This window comes from Anneissia japonica, unplaced genomic scaffold (assembly GCF_011630105.1).
Source record: "Anneissia japonica isolate Jap-2015-1 unplaced genomic scaffold, ASM1163010v1 scaffold251325_len469956_cov165, whole genome shotgun sequence".
Lineage (NCBI taxonomy): Eukaryota > Metazoa > Echinodermata > Crinoidea > Comatulida > Comatulidae > Anneissia > Anneissia japonica.
Window position 1 is genome coordinate 370,508 of NW_022730291.1, and position 24,050 is coordinate 394,557.

At 33.9% G+C, this 24,050-nt stretch overlaps 1 protein-coding gene across 1 annotated transcript in view; it reads left to right on the top strand.

Annotated features, from left to right (window-relative positions):
- Positions 1-22,205, top strand: part of LOC117114802 — a 27,352-nt gene extending 5,147 nt beyond the window's left edge. Inside the window, exons 2-16 of the mRNA XM_033258491.1 lie at positions 6,684-6,859; positions 8,592-8,674; positions 9,414-9,580; positions 10,744-10,859; positions 11,827-11,936; positions 12,512-12,614; positions 12,769-12,855; positions 13,618-13,760; positions 14,556-14,665; positions 14,759-14,928; positions 15,653-15,759; positions 17,358-17,499; positions 18,622-18,705; positions 19,040-19,149; positions 19,892-22,205. Of these exons, the coding sequence (XP_033114382.1) occupies positions 6,684-6,859; positions 8,592-8,674; positions 9,414-9,580; positions 10,744-10,859; positions 11,827-11,936; positions 12,512-12,614; positions 12,769-12,855; positions 13,618-13,760; positions 14,556-14,665; positions 14,759-14,928; positions 15,653-15,759; positions 17,358-17,499; positions 18,622-18,705; positions 19,040-19,149; positions 19,892-19,937 (1,754 nt within the window). The 3' untranslated portion in view covers positions 19,938-22,205. The remainder of the gene's footprint in view (positions 1-6,683; positions 6,860-8,591; positions 8,675-9,413; positions 9,581-10,743; positions 10,860-11,826; positions 11,937-12,511; positions 12,615-12,768; positions 12,856-13,617; positions 13,761-14,555; positions 14,666-14,758; positions 14,929-15,652; positions 15,760-17,357; positions 17,500-18,621; positions 18,706-19,039; positions 19,150-19,891) is intronic.
- The last annotated feature ends 1,845 nt before the right edge of the window (positions 22,206-24,050 follow it).

The window sequence follows — 24,050 nt, forward strand, 5'->3', positions numbered from 1 at the left end:
TGTTCATTTGTTTATTTTATTAACATTTTATTTTGTGAATTTAGATAACAGAAATTACTACTAATGTTTATACCAATGATATTTTTCACTATTTTAATACCCAACAATGTGACATCAATAACAAATGCTGTTGCGAAATCAAATTTAAAAATGGCATTGACCAGTTTAAAAATAGGTTAGAGAAACATGTCAAACACCTGTTTGAAGTTCCTCACATACAGTAGACAGTGATTTGAAAAAATTCAACCGATAGACTCCAAACTCTTGATGTCAAGGTAAATCAAAGATTAAATGTTCTCGTAGTACTTTGCTTAAGTTTATGATATTGGTCTGAGATACATTATCATAAACAAAATTGCTGGAAAAAGATGCTTTTAGCCTACGGCACATTAATTGGACAATGCTTTCTAATCAAATAGAGCTCCGCATAGTACACCATAGGAAAATTATTATACGGAGGTTAGATTTAATGCTTCAAAGAATTTCCTGAGGTCCTGCAAGGCCAGAGGAAAATTTTGAATGCATTAAATCTAATTTAAGTATAATAATTTTCCGCTAGTGTACAGTACGATGCTCTGCTAATTGCTTTATTAGTCAATCACCGTCTTTTAATGCTAGTTTTGTGATAACCAACTGTTGTAGCAGTCATCGGTTGGTACAGTATAGTGATATGGTCAGTATACTGTGTGCGTATTATTTTACAATCATTCTATGCGTATGCTGTTGTGGACTGTGGAAGATAGGCAAATAACACTGGTAGTTACAGTGATGACGTCACGATTGACGTCACGATTGACGTTAGCGACCTTTTTTATGACTTTTGTACGGTAATAAGGTATTAAAGTTGACATATGACCCATCATGCACCTCCACCGGATTTACCAAGGTTTCATCAGCCATCTTTAACTGCCTGACGACAACATAGTGTCTTTGCCCGGAGGGCGCATAGACACAACTGCTGCTTGTTTTGAAACCATTGGACAAAAAAGTGCACAGTTAATTGATAGAAACAAGTTTTTAACTACTACTGTACTCTTTATTTCGAAACATTTCTGTAACTATAATAATTCTGTGATGATCACACAGGTCAAACAATAGTGTTTTGCATAAATTAAAGAGCATGCCACAATCATCTAAGTTTACTTCACGGCGATGTGGAATTAACTTAAATAATCATGGCTACTGATCCGTTGTTTGGAGTTATGCCAACATAACACTTGCACGACTTTTGTCCCGGCATTGCGCGCAAAGCGTTGTGACAAGGCGTGCCATTTCGGTGGAGGTGAAGTTGTGTTTGCGGCCTGTTCGCGCACTGTACACGCATAGGTTATGCACTGTCCGTGCAATGCACGGACAAAATTGGGCCACATTGGCATGCGTTGACATGTAATGGCACTACTTGTTTACGCATAGGTTAAGTATTGTTTGCGCATTGTTCACATCTAACGTATCGCATTGTCACTCACGACACGCATAGTTCCTGCTGCCTTCCCGCATGAACACGCATTGCTCCGACGACTTCATGCATGGGTGAAGTTGTGGTGGCAACTTTGGTCAGGCTTTGTCCTGCTTGGCAGCACGCTATATATATATAATACTGTAGCGTATGTTTTTCGGTGGACGATGCAACATGCTGAATTCCAGAAACACTAATATTGCAGAGAAGAGTGTTTATATCTGGTAAACTGCAAGACTATGTATGACTTCTGAAAGAGCAAGAGAAAAGGCAGCAAGATAAAAAGCATTCTTCATTGACACGCACTATCGGCAGTGTTCGCGCCGAGTTCGTACAGTGTTCATGCATGGTTCACGCATATAGCACGACCATTGATGCGTGATCAATCTTTGAACATTTAAAAATTCTCTATACGACATGGCACGCACCCCTGCACCCTGCACATACTCTTCATGCTCGTTCCCAAAAACTTTAATCATTAGCACGCCGAAGTGTGTGCCAGTGCGGGAACGAAAATCGTACAAGTGTCAGTAATAAACACCATTTACACGGCCAGTTAACACTGATATCAAATACACATCACGATGATGATCTTTTGCCGTGTCAACGTGGCTTACATTGCATTCAGCCTTGTTGGTATTTTAAAAAGCGCTTGAAAGTTAAATATTAAAATGTATTATTTGATGTAGGGTGTATTATTAAATATTTCTGTACATAAACGTTATCTGTACTCTGATATTGTAAATCGAGTCAATGGACTGTAGCATGGTAACAGTAGGCTGTTTCTTCCTGCTTTTTTTTGACTGATATTCCAAAAGCTCTCTGATTACATAATTAAGTATTTGTTGCCTGGTTACCACATGTACATATTACAGTTTGTTTCTATTAATAGTAACTTGTCAATGTTTGTATCAGATTACAATTCAGATTAGAATTTTCATCCAGATATAGATATTATTATTATACTTGGCTCTAAATGTCATAGGTCGACAGAATTAATTGAGAGTTTATTTGCAGTTGGCCAAATAATGTTTAGTTTCACGTCCCTGTGCTCAACAAATTTTGGATAAACTCATAAAAGGGTCATTCCATGACAACTCAAAACATTTTCAACAAATCTTGGCTGGGTACCGTGTCAGATTTTCTTGAAACTCGGATATAATCTGCATCAACATGTCTGTTGAACAAACCCAAAATTTGACTTGCCAATTCCAAGTCATTTAAAAGTTACGGCCATTTGTAATTTTAGAGTCATACCCCCTTTCAGCTCTCAATTATGACATATTTGTAAAGCTACATTTTCAATTAGCCATATCTTCAAATGGAATAAAGATAATTAAACTGAAAATTGATATCTAGACTAACTTTTGGCTGTAATATAACATGATTTTGGTATACCCAACCCTGTTACGAAAATATTGGTTCTTAAAGACGCTAACTTATTTTGTCTCGTAAATTTTCTACCATTGTTAGACCCCACTAAAATACCAAATGAGTTATTAAATGGGTTTTACTTATGCAACAGATTATTAATATAGTTGGAAATGTCTCATCACAAAAAAATTCAGGATTTTTCACTTACCATTTTAGGAGATAATCGTAGGTCAAAAGGTCATTTGGGACAAAATACAAACAAATTTTGTTGGTGACCTTTGACCCTGTGGGCAAGTACCCTTGTCGTCAAAACTTAAACCATAAATTAATTTATGTATGATGATCATAGTTCCAAATATCAGTTTGGTGTCTTTATTCCTTCATGTTTAAAAAGCAATTTGAAAAGGGGTATATTTTTACAATTTGTGACAATATCAGTGCGTAAATGTGACAACATTAATTTTTGAATAACGGTAATATTAAAAACAATCAGCCTAGAGCCTTGAATCCCATAATTCTAAAACAACTTGAATGAGCAATACAAACAATGAGCCATAATAAGACTAGGCCTAAGTAGACAGTACAATTATATGTGATAGAAAGTACACTTTCGAAAGAAATAAATTAAAATAAGAAAAAAAAAAATTAACTAAGAATAATTCAGTTGCAGACGTAAGTACCTTGTTTAAGTATTGTACAATGCTAACAATGCGGCTCTTGTAGCTCTAGCTACAGTACTGTAGGCAAGGCATCCGTGTGTGCCACCAGTGGTGTTTGTTTGTCCATGAAAAAAGCGCACCTTGAATGTTTGCCTTACCACTTACCGGTACTAGCTTATGACGCATGCATGCTAACTATATTGTAAGTGTGACATCACCAAAAAATAAAAATTTTCTATATAACCAAAATATTAATAACTACAAGGTTTGTGGGCGTAAATTCCCATAATACGAATTCCGGGTAGCACCATCTCCTTGCCATACAAATTACAGCTCCCACTGACGTCTCAGTCGAGAAATATGGGTAGCTGAAGTTTTTCTCGCAAATCTGACTACAAAACCATATCCAAATTTCACGTTCCACTTCTGAATCTGAGTTGTGCTTCGCACACGCCACTGCGGGCGGCGTTCCGAGAACCCTGCTTCCAGTGACTAGCATAGCAATCAAACTCAGTGAAAGTTTGTCAGAGTATAATTTGTTCTTAATGTACTGTATGTACAGTAGGCTTAATAAATACTCGTTTGAGACAAGCAGATGAGTGGGCACCTCTAACTACCACCTTTACATCAACGCTCAGGGCTTGGATAATGACTTGCATGCAACTAGCCCAGTTTACTTACATTATCTGGCCTGTGTGCAAAAACAACCTCTACTACATCATTCGAGTAGGAGTTTGCCCCAAATGCTATGTGCGAAAATAGACCAACTGGGATATGAGGTTGCATAGAATGCCTATTGGAAACAAGAGGAAGAGTCAGTTGAATTGCAGATTTTGTATTGAGGGCTTTGTAGGAGTTCTGATAGATTGCAGGTAAATGAAAATGTATTGAAGATTATCTTGTAAGTTTTATTATAGGAGATTTTTTATATAGAATTTTATATTCAGTATACCCTGTACAATCCGTTTTTGACTGTCCTAAAATAGACCCTTTTTGATTTGGGGATACACACCTGGCAGTGCCATTGATCTATGTGAAATGTCATTAAATTATTTTTACCTTTAGTATTTACTGTAGACAGTTATTCCAGAAACCATCGACATCAACATTTTTTATTTTTGGTTAAATTGTATTCGTGACTATTTTTTCATGTTTTTCATTTATGTCAAATAGGCCTACTGTAAATCAAATCAAATAGTAAATCATTCATCAGGCACTGAATGTTAGAAGTAGTAAAGTTCAGTGTGTAATAAAATACTGGAATTAATGCAAAATAGATTATCGTAAAGATTACGAACAGCCAACCGATATAAGCCAACAAAGCCTTTTGGATGATCTAGGACAGACTGTAAATTTATTTTTAGTATATCTCACTTTTTTTTTACCTTTAGTAGTTATTTTTAAATAATTATTCTCAATAAACTCATATCAAGTCCATTTTTGTATGGTATGGAAAGTAAATTGGATTTTGTACAACAGTGTTCATATATTTCATTCTGTGACCATTATCAAGAAGAATAAATTATTTTTTCATTGATGTTGTAGATCATAATTAATCTTATTCATTGCAATCGCAACCATGGTAACCAGTAGTATTCATGATTGTTGACCTTTTTTGTTGAACAATAATTTGATTGTTGTGAAGTCATAATTTTTTTTTTTTTCATTTGTGGTATATTTGTTCAAAACTAACAATATGACAGTCAGTTTGGCATGGTGATGTTGGCCAGACTTAGGTGACATGAAATATTCATACGAAACAGAATGCGCATAAAATACTATATAACTGCTTCTAATATTTTTCTTTAGAAATTACTATTATGAAGAGGGGAAATATTTAATGACATAAATACAAGCCTTGTTATACCTACTGCAGTAAACTAAAAAAAAAACAAAAAAACTGGATTCATAATTTTAAGTGCACATAACATAACAAGAAGGAGCTTAAAAAGAAGTGCACATAAAATGAGGCATGCTGTGGCAAAATGGCTAAGTTGTAGCAAAAATTGAAATTCAAGTTATTGGTATTTTCAAATACCTGAGTATGTGATCTTTAAAATGAGGGGTCATTCATTCAAATTGGACATTTCAAACCTAAGTTATTGGAAAGTAAAAGTACAGTACTCTTATACAGTAGAGTCAAGATAAACAGGATTTTGAGTAATTGCGTTTCAAAGTTATTTGCGCATACATTGTTTAATATAATGAACTATAAAAAATAATGTTAAATAAACAATTTGTTAACCACTTCCAGAACTAATACTTTGAGACATGATTATTAAGACATTAAATTGTTGACCTATATTGAAAAAGAAATTTGGATTTTTTAGCAATTTTTTAAGCTCCCATATTTTATAGCTCATTTACTCAATACTGGACTGTGGGACAACTTTACCATTTCGCCACAACATGCCTCAAATACTGTAAGGGTTTATCTTAAGTATAAAATTGTTGTATAGAAATTACTAATAGAGAGTAAAAATACATAATTACCGTACTCGCGCGAATAAGTTATTTTGGCTCTTTTTGAGGGGCGCTTATTCAAACGTGGCGCTTATGAAAACAGAGTGGAAATTGAGGCGGACGCCTATTTATGGCTCATGACAAGAATGTTTGTGGTATTTACACAACAGCAGATGAAATATTAGTGGTAGTGTTGGTGGCGGTGGCAGTAAGCGATTGGCCATCTGTCAATTCAGATTAGCAGGATCATTGCAGAGTTTCTTGCTTAAATACGAGAGTGTTGAGGTCAGTTTATTTTTGTAGATTAAAAATGGCCATACAGTATTTTAATTTTTAGTTATTAAATACTGTATTTCAAAATCTGATTCAAACGGGGCGCTTATTCGCGCGAGTACGTTTATAAGCCTTGTTTCCGAAATATTTAGACTAAACTAAAAAAAAAATCAAAATATGTTTTCTAAAAAAAATACCCCTGGGGATTTGTTATAATTTGAATTTATATTACAGTACTTCTTTAAAAAAATTTAAAAATGTGAAGTACTGTTGTTGTTACAGACTCTTTGTGTTTTAAATACAAAACTTTTTGACAAACCAATGCTTGTATCACAAGCTAGTTCATTGCTTTTTGAAAAGAAGCAGAAACATCTGAATAAAAAGCAGATTTAATTCAAAGAGATATCACATGGGAATGAAAAGTATAAAATAATTACTATTATTAATCATTCTTTCAGGAGAAGTTCTTGGAAGTTTATGCAAACGTTTTGGTGTCGATTCATACGTATCGTGCAAAGAGCTTATCACCGAAGGCATCAGGAGCAACTTGGAGAGAATTCCACTGACAGAGTCTGGACTTGATGAAAAGAAAAATACTCAGTCACTGGTAGAGAAACTTGCAGGGTCAAATGAGGTTATACAACTTTTAGCACTACTATTTTTTGGCGGAGTTTATTTTAATATAACCATTAAGAGAATTTAAGTTATAGGGAAGCTGAACCAGGGGAATAATTAAAGATTTCAAACAGTTATTTTTCAGGCCAAAGTGACAAAGCCATAAAATTTCAAACCTAATACATGCAGATGCACATGCATATCTAATGTATTGATTATACTAGCAAATGCTACAACTAGCAGCTTGATTATATGAAACATTGTGACTTTATTGAAAAGCAGTTAATTTTTATAGTTATTTCAGAAGCCTTTTAAAAGCCATTATTACCTTCCTCCTATAATGGATTCATGCATTTTTTTTAAGGAAATATGGCTTAGTATATACTTGGTTCTACATTAATAGTTAAGTTACAGTGAAATTCTGCTTGGGCCTCTTTGATACCTCATTAGCAGCATATAAGTGCTACACCTGGCGGCATTCTCTTGATCATGTTGTATTGGACCCACGGTCTATACTATTTCCAAAGAAACATTGTATTTCTATTGTGTGAGGTGCACAGCATCAACCAAGAATAGGCAACACATGACTTGGATTTATACAATATTTATAATGCGAACACATCGACAAAACAAAATAAAATCAATGGTGGTACTGTAACACAATTAAGTACATATAGAGAGGTTGAGAACTTGAAACTATTGTTAATGCACACTGGTTATGTTCAGACGACCTTCTGTCTAAAATAAAGTTATGACAAACATAAAATTTTATGTGCATGTTACTTCTGACGAGTGTCTACACAATATTTACCTAGGACAACTAATTCAAAGCTTTAGAGTAACTACAGTATTCAAATACTGTATTCCGGAAGTGATAGTCACTACTTTGATTTGATTTGATTTATTTCGAAATTCTCACAACTAAACAGATTACAAAATTAAATGAATTAAACAACAATAAGAGAGTTTCGGGATAACCCTTTAAGCTTTTCTGCTTGTTTCCAAATGGGTCTCTATAGTTATTTTGCACATATTTTTTTGAAATTGTAAACAATTATGAAAACATCGTGTCTACAAAGGCTTTACACGTCACAGGAAATGTTATTTTGGCACTCATTTGTAGGTATTTATCTTTTGAAAATAATTGAGGTCAAAATAAAGGTCGCATTTGCTCGCGAGCTCTGAAATCACAGCGCTACACTGAGCGCGTATTCCATCTTTCTTGTGTACGCGGAAGTAACACACTTACTCCTGAGACTGCTCAGGAGTAAATTGTTTGTAGTAATGTTGAAGTAACTAATAAATTACAACGAGCTTCTTCACGGGCACTACCCAGGGCTTTCGACAAGTGAACTGCTACGTCAAAGCTTACTTCTGACTCATCTGAACATGCCTACTGGTTAATAAGCTAGAAGTACATGCAAAAATATAATATATTTATAAAAATATAATATTAAAATGATATTATTCTATTGATAACATAAATGTATCAGGCTTAAACTATAAATTTATTATAAATTGTATTTCACAAGAAGAGTAGCTTTTGAGATATAATAGAGCTAGGGATAAAAGGTTGTCATAGTCCAGCGCACACATGGTGGTTATCACCAATTTCAGCCGACTGCATTATGCCTCTCTCTATTGATTAAACTTAATTACAAATATATTACAAGGTGTTGGTTACTGTATATATGTAGCTTAAAAACAGTTTTTTGAATCATGTCTTATTATATTGGCTTGAATACTTTCAGGGATCAGGTTCATTGGTAGGGACATCGGCTGAACAAATATTTCATGACACTGCCGGGTGGAAGAATCTAGAAACTTGGATGAAGTAAGTTGGATAGATTGTCTCAACCACTGACAAACCTTTATCCCAATAAACCAATGATAAGCACTTAGAGGCATTTTTGGTTTGAAGTGCTACATAAATTAATATTATTGTATTGATAAAAACAGTGTTCATTGGACATTGATAACACAAATTCTCATTATATATTTGTAAAACCTATTTTGTTGGATTGATGAAATTAATGCTCATTTATAAAATTAATAACACTAATGTTCATTGAATATTGATAAAACCAATGATCGTTGGATATTTATGAAACCCAATACCCATCAGATATTGATAAAAACAGTGCTCATTGGACATTGATAACACCAATGCTCTTTCGTTTTATTTATAAAACCAATGATCATTGGATATTGATGTAATAACCGATGCTTTTTGGATGTTGTTAATGAGCATTAATGCTCATTGAATAATGATAAAAACCAGTGCTCAATGAATATAATAACACCAATTCTCATTTTGGAATTGGATATTGATATAGCCAATGCTCATTGGATATTGGTTAATCCAATACTCATTGAATATTGATAAAACATGCTCATTGGATATTGATAAACCAAATGCTCATTGGATATCACATGACCAATGCTCATTAGATTAGTAACTTACATTAATGATAGGGTACTGAAATGTACAACTAATACAGTAATTTATAGAGAAAATACAATAATTTCAATATCTAAACTAATGAATTCATATTGTTTTAATAATTTCTTAGATGTCTGCAATGTGTAGTCGAGGGATGCGGAATCAGTTTTGCACCACAGATTGACCAAAATCTGTTAGACTTAATATTCCAGGCGTTGGTACACACCAACCGTTTTGTGCGTGAGACTGGATTTCAAGTCTGTGCTGCATTTGTCAGTTGCACGGCAACGCGTAGTGGTAAGAATAAGATTGATGCAAGTTTCATGCAAGACTATTGGCATTATGAAAAGCAATTGTTCAAGTCGAGTACTTAAGTAGACTCAGCAGTCTCAATTTTATTCAATTACTGTATCTTGAGTTAACCTTCAAAAACTGTGTTGTGTTATTCTATTATCATAATTTATTATTTATTTGATACAGATATTGAATTAGATGCTCATTATTAAACTAGTGGCATTATATTTATTACATGAAAATGATATTTCTTGTAATAAATATATATATCAGTATTATATTTAAATTTTTGGTTATTTGTTTGTAAAATTCTAATATTTGAATAAAAATAAGTGCAATAAAAATGTTAAAGGTTAATGATGAATGATAGATTTTTATTTCACTGCACTTTGATACAATCTTGGGGTGCATAGGTGACACCATTTTTATACCTTGTTTTGCGGACCTGCTGCCAGCCGATAATGATGCTTTAAAATACTTAAATACCATTTTATTTTAACACACCTGTTGCCATAAAAAATATAACTTTAAAAAAAAGAATAATTTTTTTATGTAAAAAAAAATCAGGCCTGCTTTTTTCATGAGATCATCCAATATGAGGCAAATCTTAATTTTTTAACCAAGTTTAATAAATTTTAAGCATTATTAAATCTGATTTACATCGCAATATCGCATGCTTTACACAATATGATAAGATCTCAAGTGAGTTTTCTCTATTTTTACCTCACATACTTGCATTTTTTTATTTGTATATTAAAATTAATTTGTATTTTCTCATCCACCTAGGTGTGTTTGTCAAAACCATTTGCTGAATGAGAAAACTACATTTTTATTTGTTTCCACCCTTCTTTAAAAAATACATTCATTAAATAATATACCAACGTCTCGCACTAGCGGCGGTATATATAATCATTACCTTTATTACTTTTATTATGTTTAATTGACACAAATTATAATTGGTAATCATATTTATTTTTAAATAGACAGTTTTAAAAACTTTTATTAAGTTACAAAATTTTATTCACTTACTAGAGACTAGAGTAAATAAAATTTGTAACATAGAAGTTTTAAAACTGTCTATTTGATTCATAAACTGCAACGTATGAATCTTCATGATTGTTTTTTATTTTTGTTGACTTGTATTATTACTCAGGTTTTCTTTTCAGATGATCGGGAGTCTATGGAAATGGATGGAGAGCTCAGTGATAGCAACCCAATGGTACATTTTGGAGAACAGTTTACCAGCCATTTATCTAATGGCCTGGCAGACAACTGGAGTCAGGTAAATACATTGTGCTGGTATTAATCTTTTAAAATGTATTATAGCATTTTTATACTATTTCTCTTCTGAATAAATTTTGAAGATTTATACTTATTTAATAAATAACAAATTAAGGTTTGATAGCACACAAGTGTAGTTTTAATGGAATATTAAGGTTCTTGTAGTTCTTAACAGTTAAGGGTTAAGGGTGGATCAAGGGATGGGGGTTTGGGTCGAATGTTGGAATGTTTCTATCATCCAAATCCTCTTGAGTTTTTTTTTTTCTCCAGAATGAAATAAAATAACATTTAGGCATTTTGATAATTTAGCAAGCACATGTTTTTATATATGAGAGCAGCAAAATATTTGTAAACTTTTTATTTATAAATATTGCCACAAATTTGACGTTATGACTTTACACTTGTTTGGTGAACGACAATACTATATACAGTAATGGACAGATTTATCGCGAAAATCCCAATGCATTGAACCCATTGCCGTTGCGTTGAAGGGTTGTTGAACTTATGGATGTTTATTTAACGTCGCCGTATTCTCGTGTCTCTAATTAGTTTACACTCTGGTGTAATCAAGTTCGTGAATAAAAAGTTTCAGATCTCAAAATGTTTGTATTGTACAATTACTTATCTTGCCAGATTGAACAATCTTTACATGCCTGTTTTCATTCAAACAGTTAATAATTTAATTTAGATAAAATTTACTGTTGGAAATTGTTTTTTAAGGTAGCATATGATGCTGGTGGTAAATAAATTTCTGTGAAGACAAAATGCTGTATAATATTATAATGAATCGAAATCTGAAATATAACTATTATGTAACCACTTCATTACACCTGATGAAGCCAGAATAGACTGCTGGCAAAAGCTTGTGTATTAAGTAATATAAGTTAATCTATTTAAGAGCTACTAGTGTTTTTATTTCATGAAAATTCATGTGAACTATTGATCAGGCTTGTTAAATTTTGATACAGGTTAGGCTGGCGGCGTCTGTTGCAACCCGCAAGTTCCTCCTAAATTTACCCAGCGAAGCTGCCAAAGAGAAATTTTATCCTGCTCTTCTGCCAAGGATGTGCCTCAACAGGTGAGTATTTACGATACTGATGGAATTAAAGTTCTGAAAATTCATTTTTTTTAGGTTAACAAGCGCTCGGACGAACTCATTCCTACAATTTTCTACTTTCCAATTGGTCCATCATGATATGGCTGCTGCCATTTTTGTAAAGACTAGTCGGAGGTTGTTGATTTTAAATTCCTATGGAGGAAATTGTTGGCCTACCTAGGGGATATTGAAGTGGTTGATTGGCTTATGGGGCATGAAGGTAAAGTGGGAGGGCAGTAATAACTTTTAGGGGCACTACCTGGCAAAAAATAAGGTGGTATGATGTCATTTTTAACTACTTGAGCGTAAATTGTTTTGGCTTACAAAAATTATAGTGGGGGTGGCTGATGGGCACATATATGTTTATTTTTGGTAGTGCACCAGTATGGTTTTTTTTTTTTTTCAAAACAGTATGTTTTTTTTTTTTTTTTTTTTTCAAAACTTATTGAAAAATTATGCAAAACAGTATGTTTTTTTTTTGTTTTTTTTTTCAAAACTTATTGAAAAATTATGCTGCATTTTTCCTAATTTAACTAAAATTTCTGTTAATATGACAGGTATTATGTTGCTGAAGGTGTTAGAATATATTCACAAGAGACGTGGAGACAAGTGACTCATTCAGAAGGGAAACAATTAGTGGAGAAATACATACAAGAAGTGGTAAACAAATCTTTCATGATGTTTTCTGTGTAATTAAAAATTAAAAATATACGAAAATTTAAGAATTTATATTTTGTTTTGATTATATTAAATTTCTTTTCATTTACACTTTCTTGTATTTTTATATTATTGCCATAATTATATTCTGTTGCAGGTCATATACTACATAAACCAGACTTTGGCTGACAACCACGCTGTAAGGGAGGCAGCTTGTGCGTGTATCGCTGAGCTTGGTTCCAAGGTATATCACCTTTCCTATGTGTTTTTTAATTATCAGTTTACTTTGCTCATTAGTGATGGCTGCATTCTCATGAACGTGGATATTGTTGCTAAGGACTCACAAAGTGACAGTGGGCTTGTTCGACTGGTTCATTTCGTTGAGTGCGAATTTTTGTTGAGTATTATTTTCATTCGACTGGTTCGTAAAATACACTTCGTTAATCAGTGTTAAGTTATGCATGTGACCAAAAAAATATGTCCGATTGGTCAGTTTAGCAACAACGTTTGCGTTAATATAATTTAGATTAAATTTCAGAAAATAGAAATTTTTACCCACATTGAAGTAAAAAAATTATTGTAAGCTAACAGAATTAAAAAACTGGATGAAAATATTTCTTTTCGAAAAGCCCATACTGCCACAATCTGAAGCAGCCTTGATTATGCAGCGTTTATCGCGGTAACTATGCAGCCATTTTGTTTTGTCGAGTATTTACCAGTTTTCTATTTGACTGGTCATCTTCGTTAAATAGGATTTTACCACTGCACAGGTAGGCATGGTTTAACGAAGAACGACCAGTTGAATATGGCCAGTGTTAAAACATACGCAGACACATACGTTTCTGAGACACGCGTTTATTCCTCGTGCTGTTCTGATTGGTCAGGTGTTAAGTTTGATTGACATTCGGGAAAGGTCTATTGGGAGGTAATGAGGGGGGCGTGAAGGGCTCAATGATAATTTGCAACTTGTAAATAATATTCTTTTTTATTGGTTGAATTCACTTAGATTGACAAGGAAGTTGTAAGACCTCATGTGGAAGATCTTCTGAAAGCTCTGCTGGATTGCTTCAAAGATGAGAGCTGGCCAGTGAGGGACGCTGCCTGTGTTGCATGTGGCAATTTCGTTTTGTGTTTCCCAGAGGAATCGAAGTATGTTCCTATTTATTTTTTTGTTTTCTCTTTGTCCGTTCATCCATCTGTCTTTCTTTCAACTATCTGACGGGCAAGGAATTTGCCACTTACGGACGTTACAAATATTTTCACCGGGTAAAACTTACACCGGAAAGCGTTTAGATGCTGGTTCAATTATTTTCTGCCATTTGCCTTGACCGAAACTCCGCTAATGCATGTTTCTGTACTGCAAGGGTATGCTGGCAGGTTGAAATGCGGCACCACATCACCCCCATCCTAGAAAACCTGCACTGGCTACCTATTCGGCAACATATTATTTTTAAAATCCTGTTATTGTGTTTTTTCAGGCTCTTCGATTCCAACAACCCTCTTATCTCTCTGATATTCTTACTACCTATGTCCACAACCACCGTCTACTCAGCAGATAAGTGTCTTCTCACATTCCCCACCTTCAGGTTGAAATCATAAGTCCAACGAACCTTTGCTTTTTCTCAAAGCCTCATTTCTGTGAAATGACTTACCATTATCTGTCAAAAACTCACCCTCTTTGAATTAATTTAAACTAAATTTTAAAACTCATCTATTTCAATCCATCTAGTCTACTCTGTTTTCACGTTCATATCTACATTGTCTCTTTACGTTTCTATTTATTACTCCACTACTTTATTCAATCTGTGCTCTATGATTACTTTCGCTCCTTTTATTTGATTATGAAATTGGTATATAACAAATGTTTGTTTATTATTATATTATTTTTATACAAGAGACAAAGTTCCATGTTGTTCCACATTATTCATTGATTTTCTCCTCTAGGCCATCAATGGATGCTCTTTATCCCCTCTTCTTTGGGAACATTGCTGATAACATTCCGTCCGTACGACAAGGTGCTGCAGTTGCTCTTGGAAATGTTGCCAAAGCTTATGGTTAGTATCTCAATCAACTATAGAGGGCAGTATTAATATTTATTAAAAAAAATTTATAACTGATGGATTGCTATTTTGTTCTTGATTATCCAGGAGAAGGTGCAATATGTATTTTACTTGACAAGATTAAAGAGGGGATAGCAGGGCTAGAAAAGCAGCCAGAGTCATCGGAACGTTATAGCAGCTTAGATAAAGATCCGGCAACATTTGGGGTCGTGAAACGTTTGAGAGATAACGATATGGAACTTCATTCAAATAAGCAGGTGAGGTAGATGTAGTAGGAGAATAACCCATAAATCGCAGCATCATTGTGCTGATTAGCATATGGGTGTGGTCCGTGACTACTTAGTTGCCATAAAGAGGCGCAAATAGTAGTTACATGTTCACATCATTCCACAACAGCAGGGCTGAAATAATCCATGACATATTGGTAACCCCCTTCCGAAAGATGAAATGGGTTCTTTAAAGTGCACACCAGCCAGATGGGTTCACTGGACCTGAATTTAAAGTCCTTACCCAAGAAGACTTGGTTCTACCAAACGAACCCCGGGAGAGGAGCGGCCCAAACCAACGCCAATGTTAAGGCTGCAGTTAGCAACACCTCTGCCGCTCAGCCACTGGACTCGCCTTCGGGACTTTTATTTTTAGGATGTTGCTTTACATATAAGAATGATGGAGATAATGATTGCGATAACAATCACAAATAAGATTATTACAAGGAAGACGATTATAATCATCATTGTCATTTCCACTATCATCCTCCTCCTTACTATCATTACCATCATTATTATCACAATCATCGTCATTATGATCATCATTTTCACCATTATGATTATCATCAAAATCATCATTGTAAGTAAACATCATTATAACTATCAGCGTTATCATCAATGTCACCATCATTTTACTATTAATTTAATAGGTACAAAATGTTTGTTAATTTAACTTAATTTATTGTCTATTATATAATATTTGCTTTTAATCCAGATGTACTCTTGCGGTTCATTAGCACCAAAGATGGGGCGTGGCAGCAAAGGAGGTTGCATGGATCACCAGTTTAAGAGACCCTCTGAACCATGGGAGCTGTGTGATGGGTAATCCTATTGTCATATGTTTAATAATAATTATACTAAAAAGCAACATTGCGATACATAGTTTCTTATTTTTACATATGAATGTACAGCAAAACTTCCATTTTGCGAACATCGATTTTACGAATAGTCGATTTTACGAATGGTCTTTGCCCCTGATGACATTTTCATCAACCAATTAATACCGTCAAAAAAGTCTGATTCGCACATTTTACAAAGTGATAATGTATATTTTTCTTTAGAAATTATATTTTTCTTTAGAAAATCAAGTTTGTTGTATTTATTTATTAATAGTATTTTCTTCCATTTCTGGTACAACAATCACTATGTTAATTTAACCTAACCAGAACAAGGAACTACCATTGCAAGTGTTGTCGGATTTAGCGCACATGTTTACGATGACGAGCGAGAGTGTTGCCATTTGGGGTCAGCAACTTATTGACATCGTGAATGCAACATACAGTATGATCGCGAAGTGCATGTAAATAACACTATTGGGCGATCTAACAACTAGAAAGAACACGAGAGAAAGGTCCATATAAACATACAGATGTTTGAATAAGAGTTAAAATAATATTTTGTTAAGTGGAAGAATGCCAGCAATTAAAATAATTTTTTTTTGTTTTTATCGAAGGTAAATTCAGCCAAGGAGTTATAACTGTTACCAGGATAGGAAGCTGGCTGGTTTAAGCTGTCTTTCTTGAATTAGCCTTATGTGTGGTATTGTTATGCTAATGAGGCAAATAAGCGCAATCTGCACATGCTCAGAAAAACAAAACTTTCCTTAGCCACACCATGGCCACACTGCGTATCGGCTAGGCGTAAGCTAGGACTAGCCGAGAATTACGGTACAGTAAAACAAAGCAATATAAGGGTACTAATTTCACTTGGCATGCAAATCAATCATACTTACACACTTCAAAAAATTTGATTTTAAATTGATATAATTAGGCTAGCCTAGGCCCGACCTAGGCCATGTCTAACCGCTTATAAAAATGCAGAAAAAAGACCCAAAACAAATTAGAATGAAGTTACCAACTAACTAGTGCATTAAAATTATTCATATACTTACTACTTACCTACCTATATAAAATTAAAATGTATTTCTCACAAACGCCAATATTTGGATTTTAATACACCTTCTCCACGAATCGGTAGACATCTTGAAGTGATGACAAACAGCCTAAGTCAATGGTGTGTAACAAACAAAAGTAAGATAAGCTAACTGCTGTACGCATAGCCGATATGCAGTGTTTCTAAGGAAAGTTTTGTTTTTCTGAACATGTGCAGATGGTGCTTATCTGGCTCATTAGCATAACAATACCACACATAAGGCTAATTCAAGTTAGACGGCTTAAACCAGCCAGCTTCCTATCCTGGTAACAGTTAAAAGTCCTTGTTTCAGCTAGGCTCTAGTGTGGTAGACCACACTGTTGCATTGTCGTTTCGTGCTAGGCCTGGCTGCCGTCAGGCTATCGGCGCTCAATGGAAAGGAGATAGCTAGGCCTTGGTATTGGAAACTTACACCCGATCTAGTTTACAAATGTTTCAATTTACAAACACATTCTGTTGATGAATTTACTTTCTATGTTATCTTGCAGGTGTATATATCTGTTGTCCGAACTTTCAACAATAAAATCAACCGAAGAATCAGTCGTGGAGATGTTGCCATCGGTTGCTGACTGTGGCAGGAATCACAACTACACACAACATGTGTGTCTTCTTGAAACCATATGCAAGCAGGTAATAAATCTAATTTTAGAGAAATATTAATTAAATAATTGATAATTTAGAGAAATAATATCTTAGATTTTAAGGTTCTTTTATTTATTTTTATTTATCAACACTACATAAGTACAACCAACAGGAAATAAAATTTGTCACTTTAAGGAGGATAAACATAGTAATACAATAAAGAAGTAACAAGTTTTTCAAAGTTCAATTTTGTTTTTCATTTTGGTACATACTGCTACATATACATCAATTTTTTATACTTAAAATTTTTAATTAAAATTTCCGAAAAACCTGGCAACTACTACTAGGAGACATCTTGAAGGCTAGACATTTCACTCTATGTTACCAGTGTTTATCTGTGCTTTGTGACTGGTGCACAACCTTGTTGTTGTAGAGGCCCAGTCTTTGAAAACAAGATGGCAAAAAAAAAAAAAAAAAAAATAGGGGCACATAAAATCTGCAGTGTTTTTCGGTTGTCGAAGTACTCAAAAGAAGATACGTGTCTGGAAAAACGAAATTTGCTGAGGCTAGCCTGCTGGATGGTGCTGTTTCAAAGTAGACACAATAAAGTGTTGTATACTACAATACAATATATCTTTAGATGGCAATGAACACTAACAGTACATTTATTTAGCCTTAGCCTTTAAAATGTTAACAAGAATAATTTTTTAAAATTTGAATTTAGTTCCCAAAACTAAACAATAATAAACAATCATATTGTTGTTTGGGAAGGTGGATCGGCACAATGTGATCTGTTTGGATTTCCAGACCTCAAGGTCGGGAGTTCGAACCTCATGGCTGTCCATTCTTGACCGACCATGCATAAATACCCCAGCTGGCATCATCATAAAAGTAAATTTATTGCTATAAAATGATACATAGGGGCACAAGCACGACCCTTAACCTGCTTAACTCTCATGTAAGGGCTATGAGGGGGATAAGCATTAGCCTGGGTCTTGAATCCGGGTCCTCAAAACGAATTGGACAAATTCTCAGCTTACTTTTATAATAATCAAATATGATGTATTTTATATAAAAAAATTATTGTAAGATGTATTGAGTTTTATAGTAAGCATATACTTTGTATTTTTTAATTAAAAAAAAAATATATTGTTTTTTTTTTCTCCATAGTTACCAATCATTGCAAAAAATATAGAAAAAAGAAGATTTAAGTCTCATTTGGATAAATTTTTAGATCCTTTATTTTATGCATTGGTAAGTTATAGAAAGTGAATAACTATAAAATAATAGTCTTGTGATTCCAGAAGTTATTATAACAGAAAATTTGTATTGAATGAACTTGTCCTATGTGTACAAATTGATGCTGTAGGTTTGTATGTTGATGTGTTACCTGTTGACCCAACACAAATATCTGTCACGTAAAATATATTGATGTCCACAGCAAATATAATACAATCGTCAAATTTAAAATTACTGTATCCTATTGTTTTAAAGAGCATTAAAATCTTTAAAAAAATATTAACTGATGCTGAATTTCTGCAGCAAATAGAAAAAAATGTTAATTGTGATTTTATTTTTATTTATTTAGTCATGTGATAGTGCCTTAACGAGTAGTGCAGCGAGTTTATGTTTAATTGAAATTGGCAAATACGTGGGCCCCAACATCTTGAAGGGGCGAGTGGAGAATTACAATGCAAGGTAATATAATGTAATTAGATTTATGTAGAGCGCTTTATGCCGAAATATCAAAGAGTTTGGAGGGTGAACTAGCTCATACAGGAAAATTCTTCACTGGCCATGAAGTCTCTGGTCTTTTTCTGAGAAGACTTGTCCCACCACTGGAACCATAGGCAAGCGTATTGCTACAACCTGCATTGATGTTATGGCTATATGTTGCAACGCACCTGTCTTAACTTCTTAGAGATTCGACACACTGAGGGAAGATAATTCGCAACAGAATGAGACGATTATTTTCTAACGAAATACAAGTACATAATAAATTATCCATTTTTTTTTATATCTTCTTGTGAAAACATCTGACTTTATTTGCAAAGAATAAAATATTCAACTCAGCGAGTCAAACAGCTGAGCGGTTAAGGCAGGGGCACCTTAAGTATAGCCAACAATACAGGCACAGGTTCCCGGCCAGCTCGCTCCTAGTTCTGGTGGTGGAACAAGTCTTCTCGGATATAAACCGTATAAACCATAGGCTGAGTGTAGACAAATACTCAGTTGCATTTTAAAGAAGCCAGTACATCTTTCGAGACAAGTAGGGGGTTCCCCTGGTGTACTGGTCCACTTGGCCTCTGTCGTTTACCGGCTCCAGAGGACATGAAGTGACCCTGTTTCCTAGTATAAAAAAAATATAAAAATTAAATGGACTGTGCTTTACTATGAGACATAAAATTAGTCATTCTATAATTTCTCTCTTTTAATGCAGTTACGTGGATAAGCTTCTCGCGAACCAATTCTCAGGATGTTTCTGAGAGAACCTTCATCTGACAAATCACGCCAACATACACTGATAGATCATGGAATACCGTAAATGGTATGTTGGAGGAATTAAACCATCAATATTTTAAATAATGGTATTGAATGATTGAGCAACCAATTACATGCTTGAAATAATAATACGCTTGTTTGGGGATCGAAAGGCCATAGATTTTCCAGATAATATGCAATGAATTCTGTATAATAATATGCTGATTGACAGAGCAAAGTAAATGTGCACATGTTAAGGGTGTAAGTGAATACTGCATAATCTATGCTTGTTCAGGCTGCAAGTTTGTATTAATCATTGGATGTTGCATAAGATTTTATAACTTCAGATTCACAATACTGTAGCAGATAAAATAGTGAGCAGGTACCTATGCTAAGTATGTGTTAGCTTATTCATATTGCTGCCTTTTAACTTTTAAGAGTAAGAAAGACTGCGAAAAATAATAAACACAAATCGACAATATCTATGGTGACCCTAAAAAATGCTCAAATTCATCGAAGAGTGGTGTGTGGTAAAGCGTGCAAGGTATTGGACTTCAGATTTGCGAGATCGGGAGTTATAGACAAAAAACTTAAAAATTATAACAACGTACAATTACAGTTATTGCAGATAGAAAATTCATTTTATAGCCTGTCATTTGGAAAGTCTGTTTTATTTCCCCATCAACAATTTCTGTCAATTTCAGTAAACCTTGATTATATGTTATTGGTACTGAAAGTAATTCATAATAAAAAACAATAATGATGAAAGGATTACTAAGATTAGAAAAGAGTTGTTGTACTACAGTATGTCTGTCTGTAAAACATAATACTGTATAGAGCTTTTCCTTACAGTATTGCAATAATGAGATGTTTTAAATTATGACTGATGTATTAATGTAAATGTTTAATTACCAGTTTATAAATATTAAAAATAGGTAGAATGATGTCATATTTTATTAAGCATTTCTATTTTATATGGTCTTTGCTTAGACTAAGTTTGAAGATGATCCCAGCTTGGAAAATGACCAAAGTGTAGGCTAGAAAAAAAAGCCATATGCAGAACATAGAGAAAACGCCTGGATAGAAGAGAATATTAATTGCGACAGAAAGAATAGCTTTTCTGTTGTCGCTCGTTTGGTCGTGTATTTCATGAAAGGTCTTACTTAATTTCCTTGGAACATGTAAAATGTATGTTATTAGAAATTTAGGATTAAAGTGTGCTTGCAAGTGTCAAAAACTGGTAGCTAAATTTCATGATAATAAAAATAGAAACAAAATACTTTGATAAAAGCATAGTGAAATACTGGAACACATAAATGTAGAGAAACATAAAACAATGAATATAATACGAGTTTATTTGGACCAGAACAGCCCAATAAAAACAATATAATATTACCGTTATGCCCCACCCTCTGATAATAGGTAGTTTTCGCCGCACGATGTTAACCTTAACTTTAACGGTAGTACCCAACATGCAGCGCGATAGCTCCACCCCTTTTGTAAACAAATCTAAATATGCATGTGCAATCCTGTAACTAACGTACGTCGAGCACGTAAAATCTTGAAATTAACGTACTCCGCTACACAAGATGAATAAATTATGATGTCATCCATTAACGTTAAGGTTAACGTCGTGCAGCGAAAACTGCCTATTGTTCTTTACGGTCCCACGAAACCATAGTGTAAACGTACATAAACATGTGCATTTGTTTTTGGGACAGCACGTTCATACTGTGGGACAAATGTGTATTGCTAGTCCTGTTCTGATATGTCAGTTGTCACGTTTGATTGACACCCAGGAAAATCAATTGCAACAGGTTTATTTCTGTGCATCGAAAATGTTTGAGAATCAGAAATCTCAGTTTTAAAAAGATATCAATGCATTCAATTATTGCGGGTTGAAAAGTATTTTAGTCTCTTCATTTGCAAAGTTGTTTCATTCGTTTGATTTCTGTATAAGCACTTCTGTAAACCTTGATTAGGAGTTTTTTTACATGATTCCAAAGCAGAAAAATCATTTAAATTTAATGGTGAAATTATTTCTAAAATATAATTGTTCCTGAATTAATAATAATTAAATAATTTTTTATTAATTCAAACTTAAGATGTACTGTACTGTCTGTTGCGAAATTGAAAAATAAAAACACTTGAAAAATTCAAATAAAACATTGAATACAGTAGCTCATTTGAAATGATCCGATGGTTAACAAATTCCAATGGCATGTCAAAGTGATTAAATTTATAAATTTTTATATGCAACAAAAAAAAAAAAACAATGAGTACAGTACCCACAGTGGAGGAAATAAATTTGCCATAATGAAAAAGAATGCTAAATTTAAATCCATGTGTTATGAGAATGGTTTAAAGGGCTTGTGCAAAGAGCATTCATTTTGTTTGTAATCATATTATTTTTGCTGCTGCTATTAGTTGACAAGGAAATATATTTTTTTTAATTGAAAGCTAGTTCCTAAACTATAGAAAGATGTAATATAAATCATCAAAGGTACATATACAGTGTTTAATAAGGACATGATGGAACATCGTAGGCAACACTGTAGCTTTTCAATGAATAAAGTCCTATAAAAGTCATTGTGTAATAAAATTCCTCCGACGGGATTTGAACCTGCGACCTCTCGCTGACAAGGCGAACGCCATAACCACTAGACCATGAAGGATTCATGGTTGAACAGGTCCAAATAACCGTCGGGAACATTGTATTACACAATGCTACGCCTCAAGAGGGCGTTCGGCCAGATAAATCTGGCAATACGGCTAGGAATACTGTCGTATATTGTATTGAAGGAAGTTAGCCGTTAGCACTGTTGAATGAATATAATATAAATCATAAAAGGTACATATACAGTGTTTAATAAGGACATGATGGAACATCGTAGGCAACCATGTAGCTTTTCAACGAATAAAGAAATAGAAAGATGCAATTCGAAAATTTCATAACAGCTCAATACAAATGGTATACTTTAAGCAAACACTGATTTCAATTCTTTTTAAGTCAGTCAGTTTACTTATTAATTCCTATGCAAGATATACCAAATAGTATAGTCACTTGATTGGTGTAGTATTTTATTCGTTGTCATTTTATAATGGAAGTAATTCAGTGATTGTTTTGTGATAAAGTTTGTTTTAGAAAAAGTTCGACCACACTGAAATCTTCTTAAAAAAATTTAGCAAAGATATGCCACAGAAAATCAATACAACATAAAACTGCACCAGATTAAATTAAATGGTTAAAATGGCGTGCAGAAAAACATGCAATCGATTCAGTGTTTGCACGACAAATAACCATTTATTGCAAGTGTGTTGTTTATCACGGCCAATGATCCTTTCCGCTAGCTACGCCTCTTGAATTGTTGCTGAAGTCCTACAAAACAACAGTGTGGGCCTGTTGCTGTTGGCATGAAAAAGAAAAATTTATTTTGTCAACAGTAACTGCACTAGGTTAAATTAAACGGTTAAAACGGCGTACAGAAAAACACGCAATCGATTCAGTGTTAAAAAACGTGAAGTATCGTCATCAGTAATACAGCATTGCTGATGATATTCGGACACATCTTGTTTCTTTTTCGCGCACAAGAATAAAACGATAGAAAGGTCATTACACACTTCCGACCTTCAAAAACATTATAGGTAATGTGTCGTCATACCTTCCCGACTTTTTTTTTTATAGCAAAAAATTAGACAACGCGGACATATGCTTATAAATCAATTTAGCTTGGCCAAAAAAGTAACTGGTATTTTTTTTTTTTAATTGAACAGAAACAGGGCCTGTAAAAACATATACACACTCGTGCATTTGTGTGACAACACGTGTGTTAGGACGCGCTCGTATTCCAGGCCCTGTTCTGATTGGTCAATTGCCCGAAGTTTGATTGACACTCCAGAAATGTTTAGTGTTCAGAGTGTTTACATGTTTAGCCATGAGTTATTTGTTGGATTGATTTAACAGGCATATCGGTCAAAGACATCCTATTTTCAGTACTGTATATTATATTTTTGTTGATTTAAAATGATGATTGTTTTTCACAACAATATTTTGTCCTCATCGAATAATCGAACCAAAGGCCCTCTAATTACCGGTCAGATGCTCTACCAACTGTAAG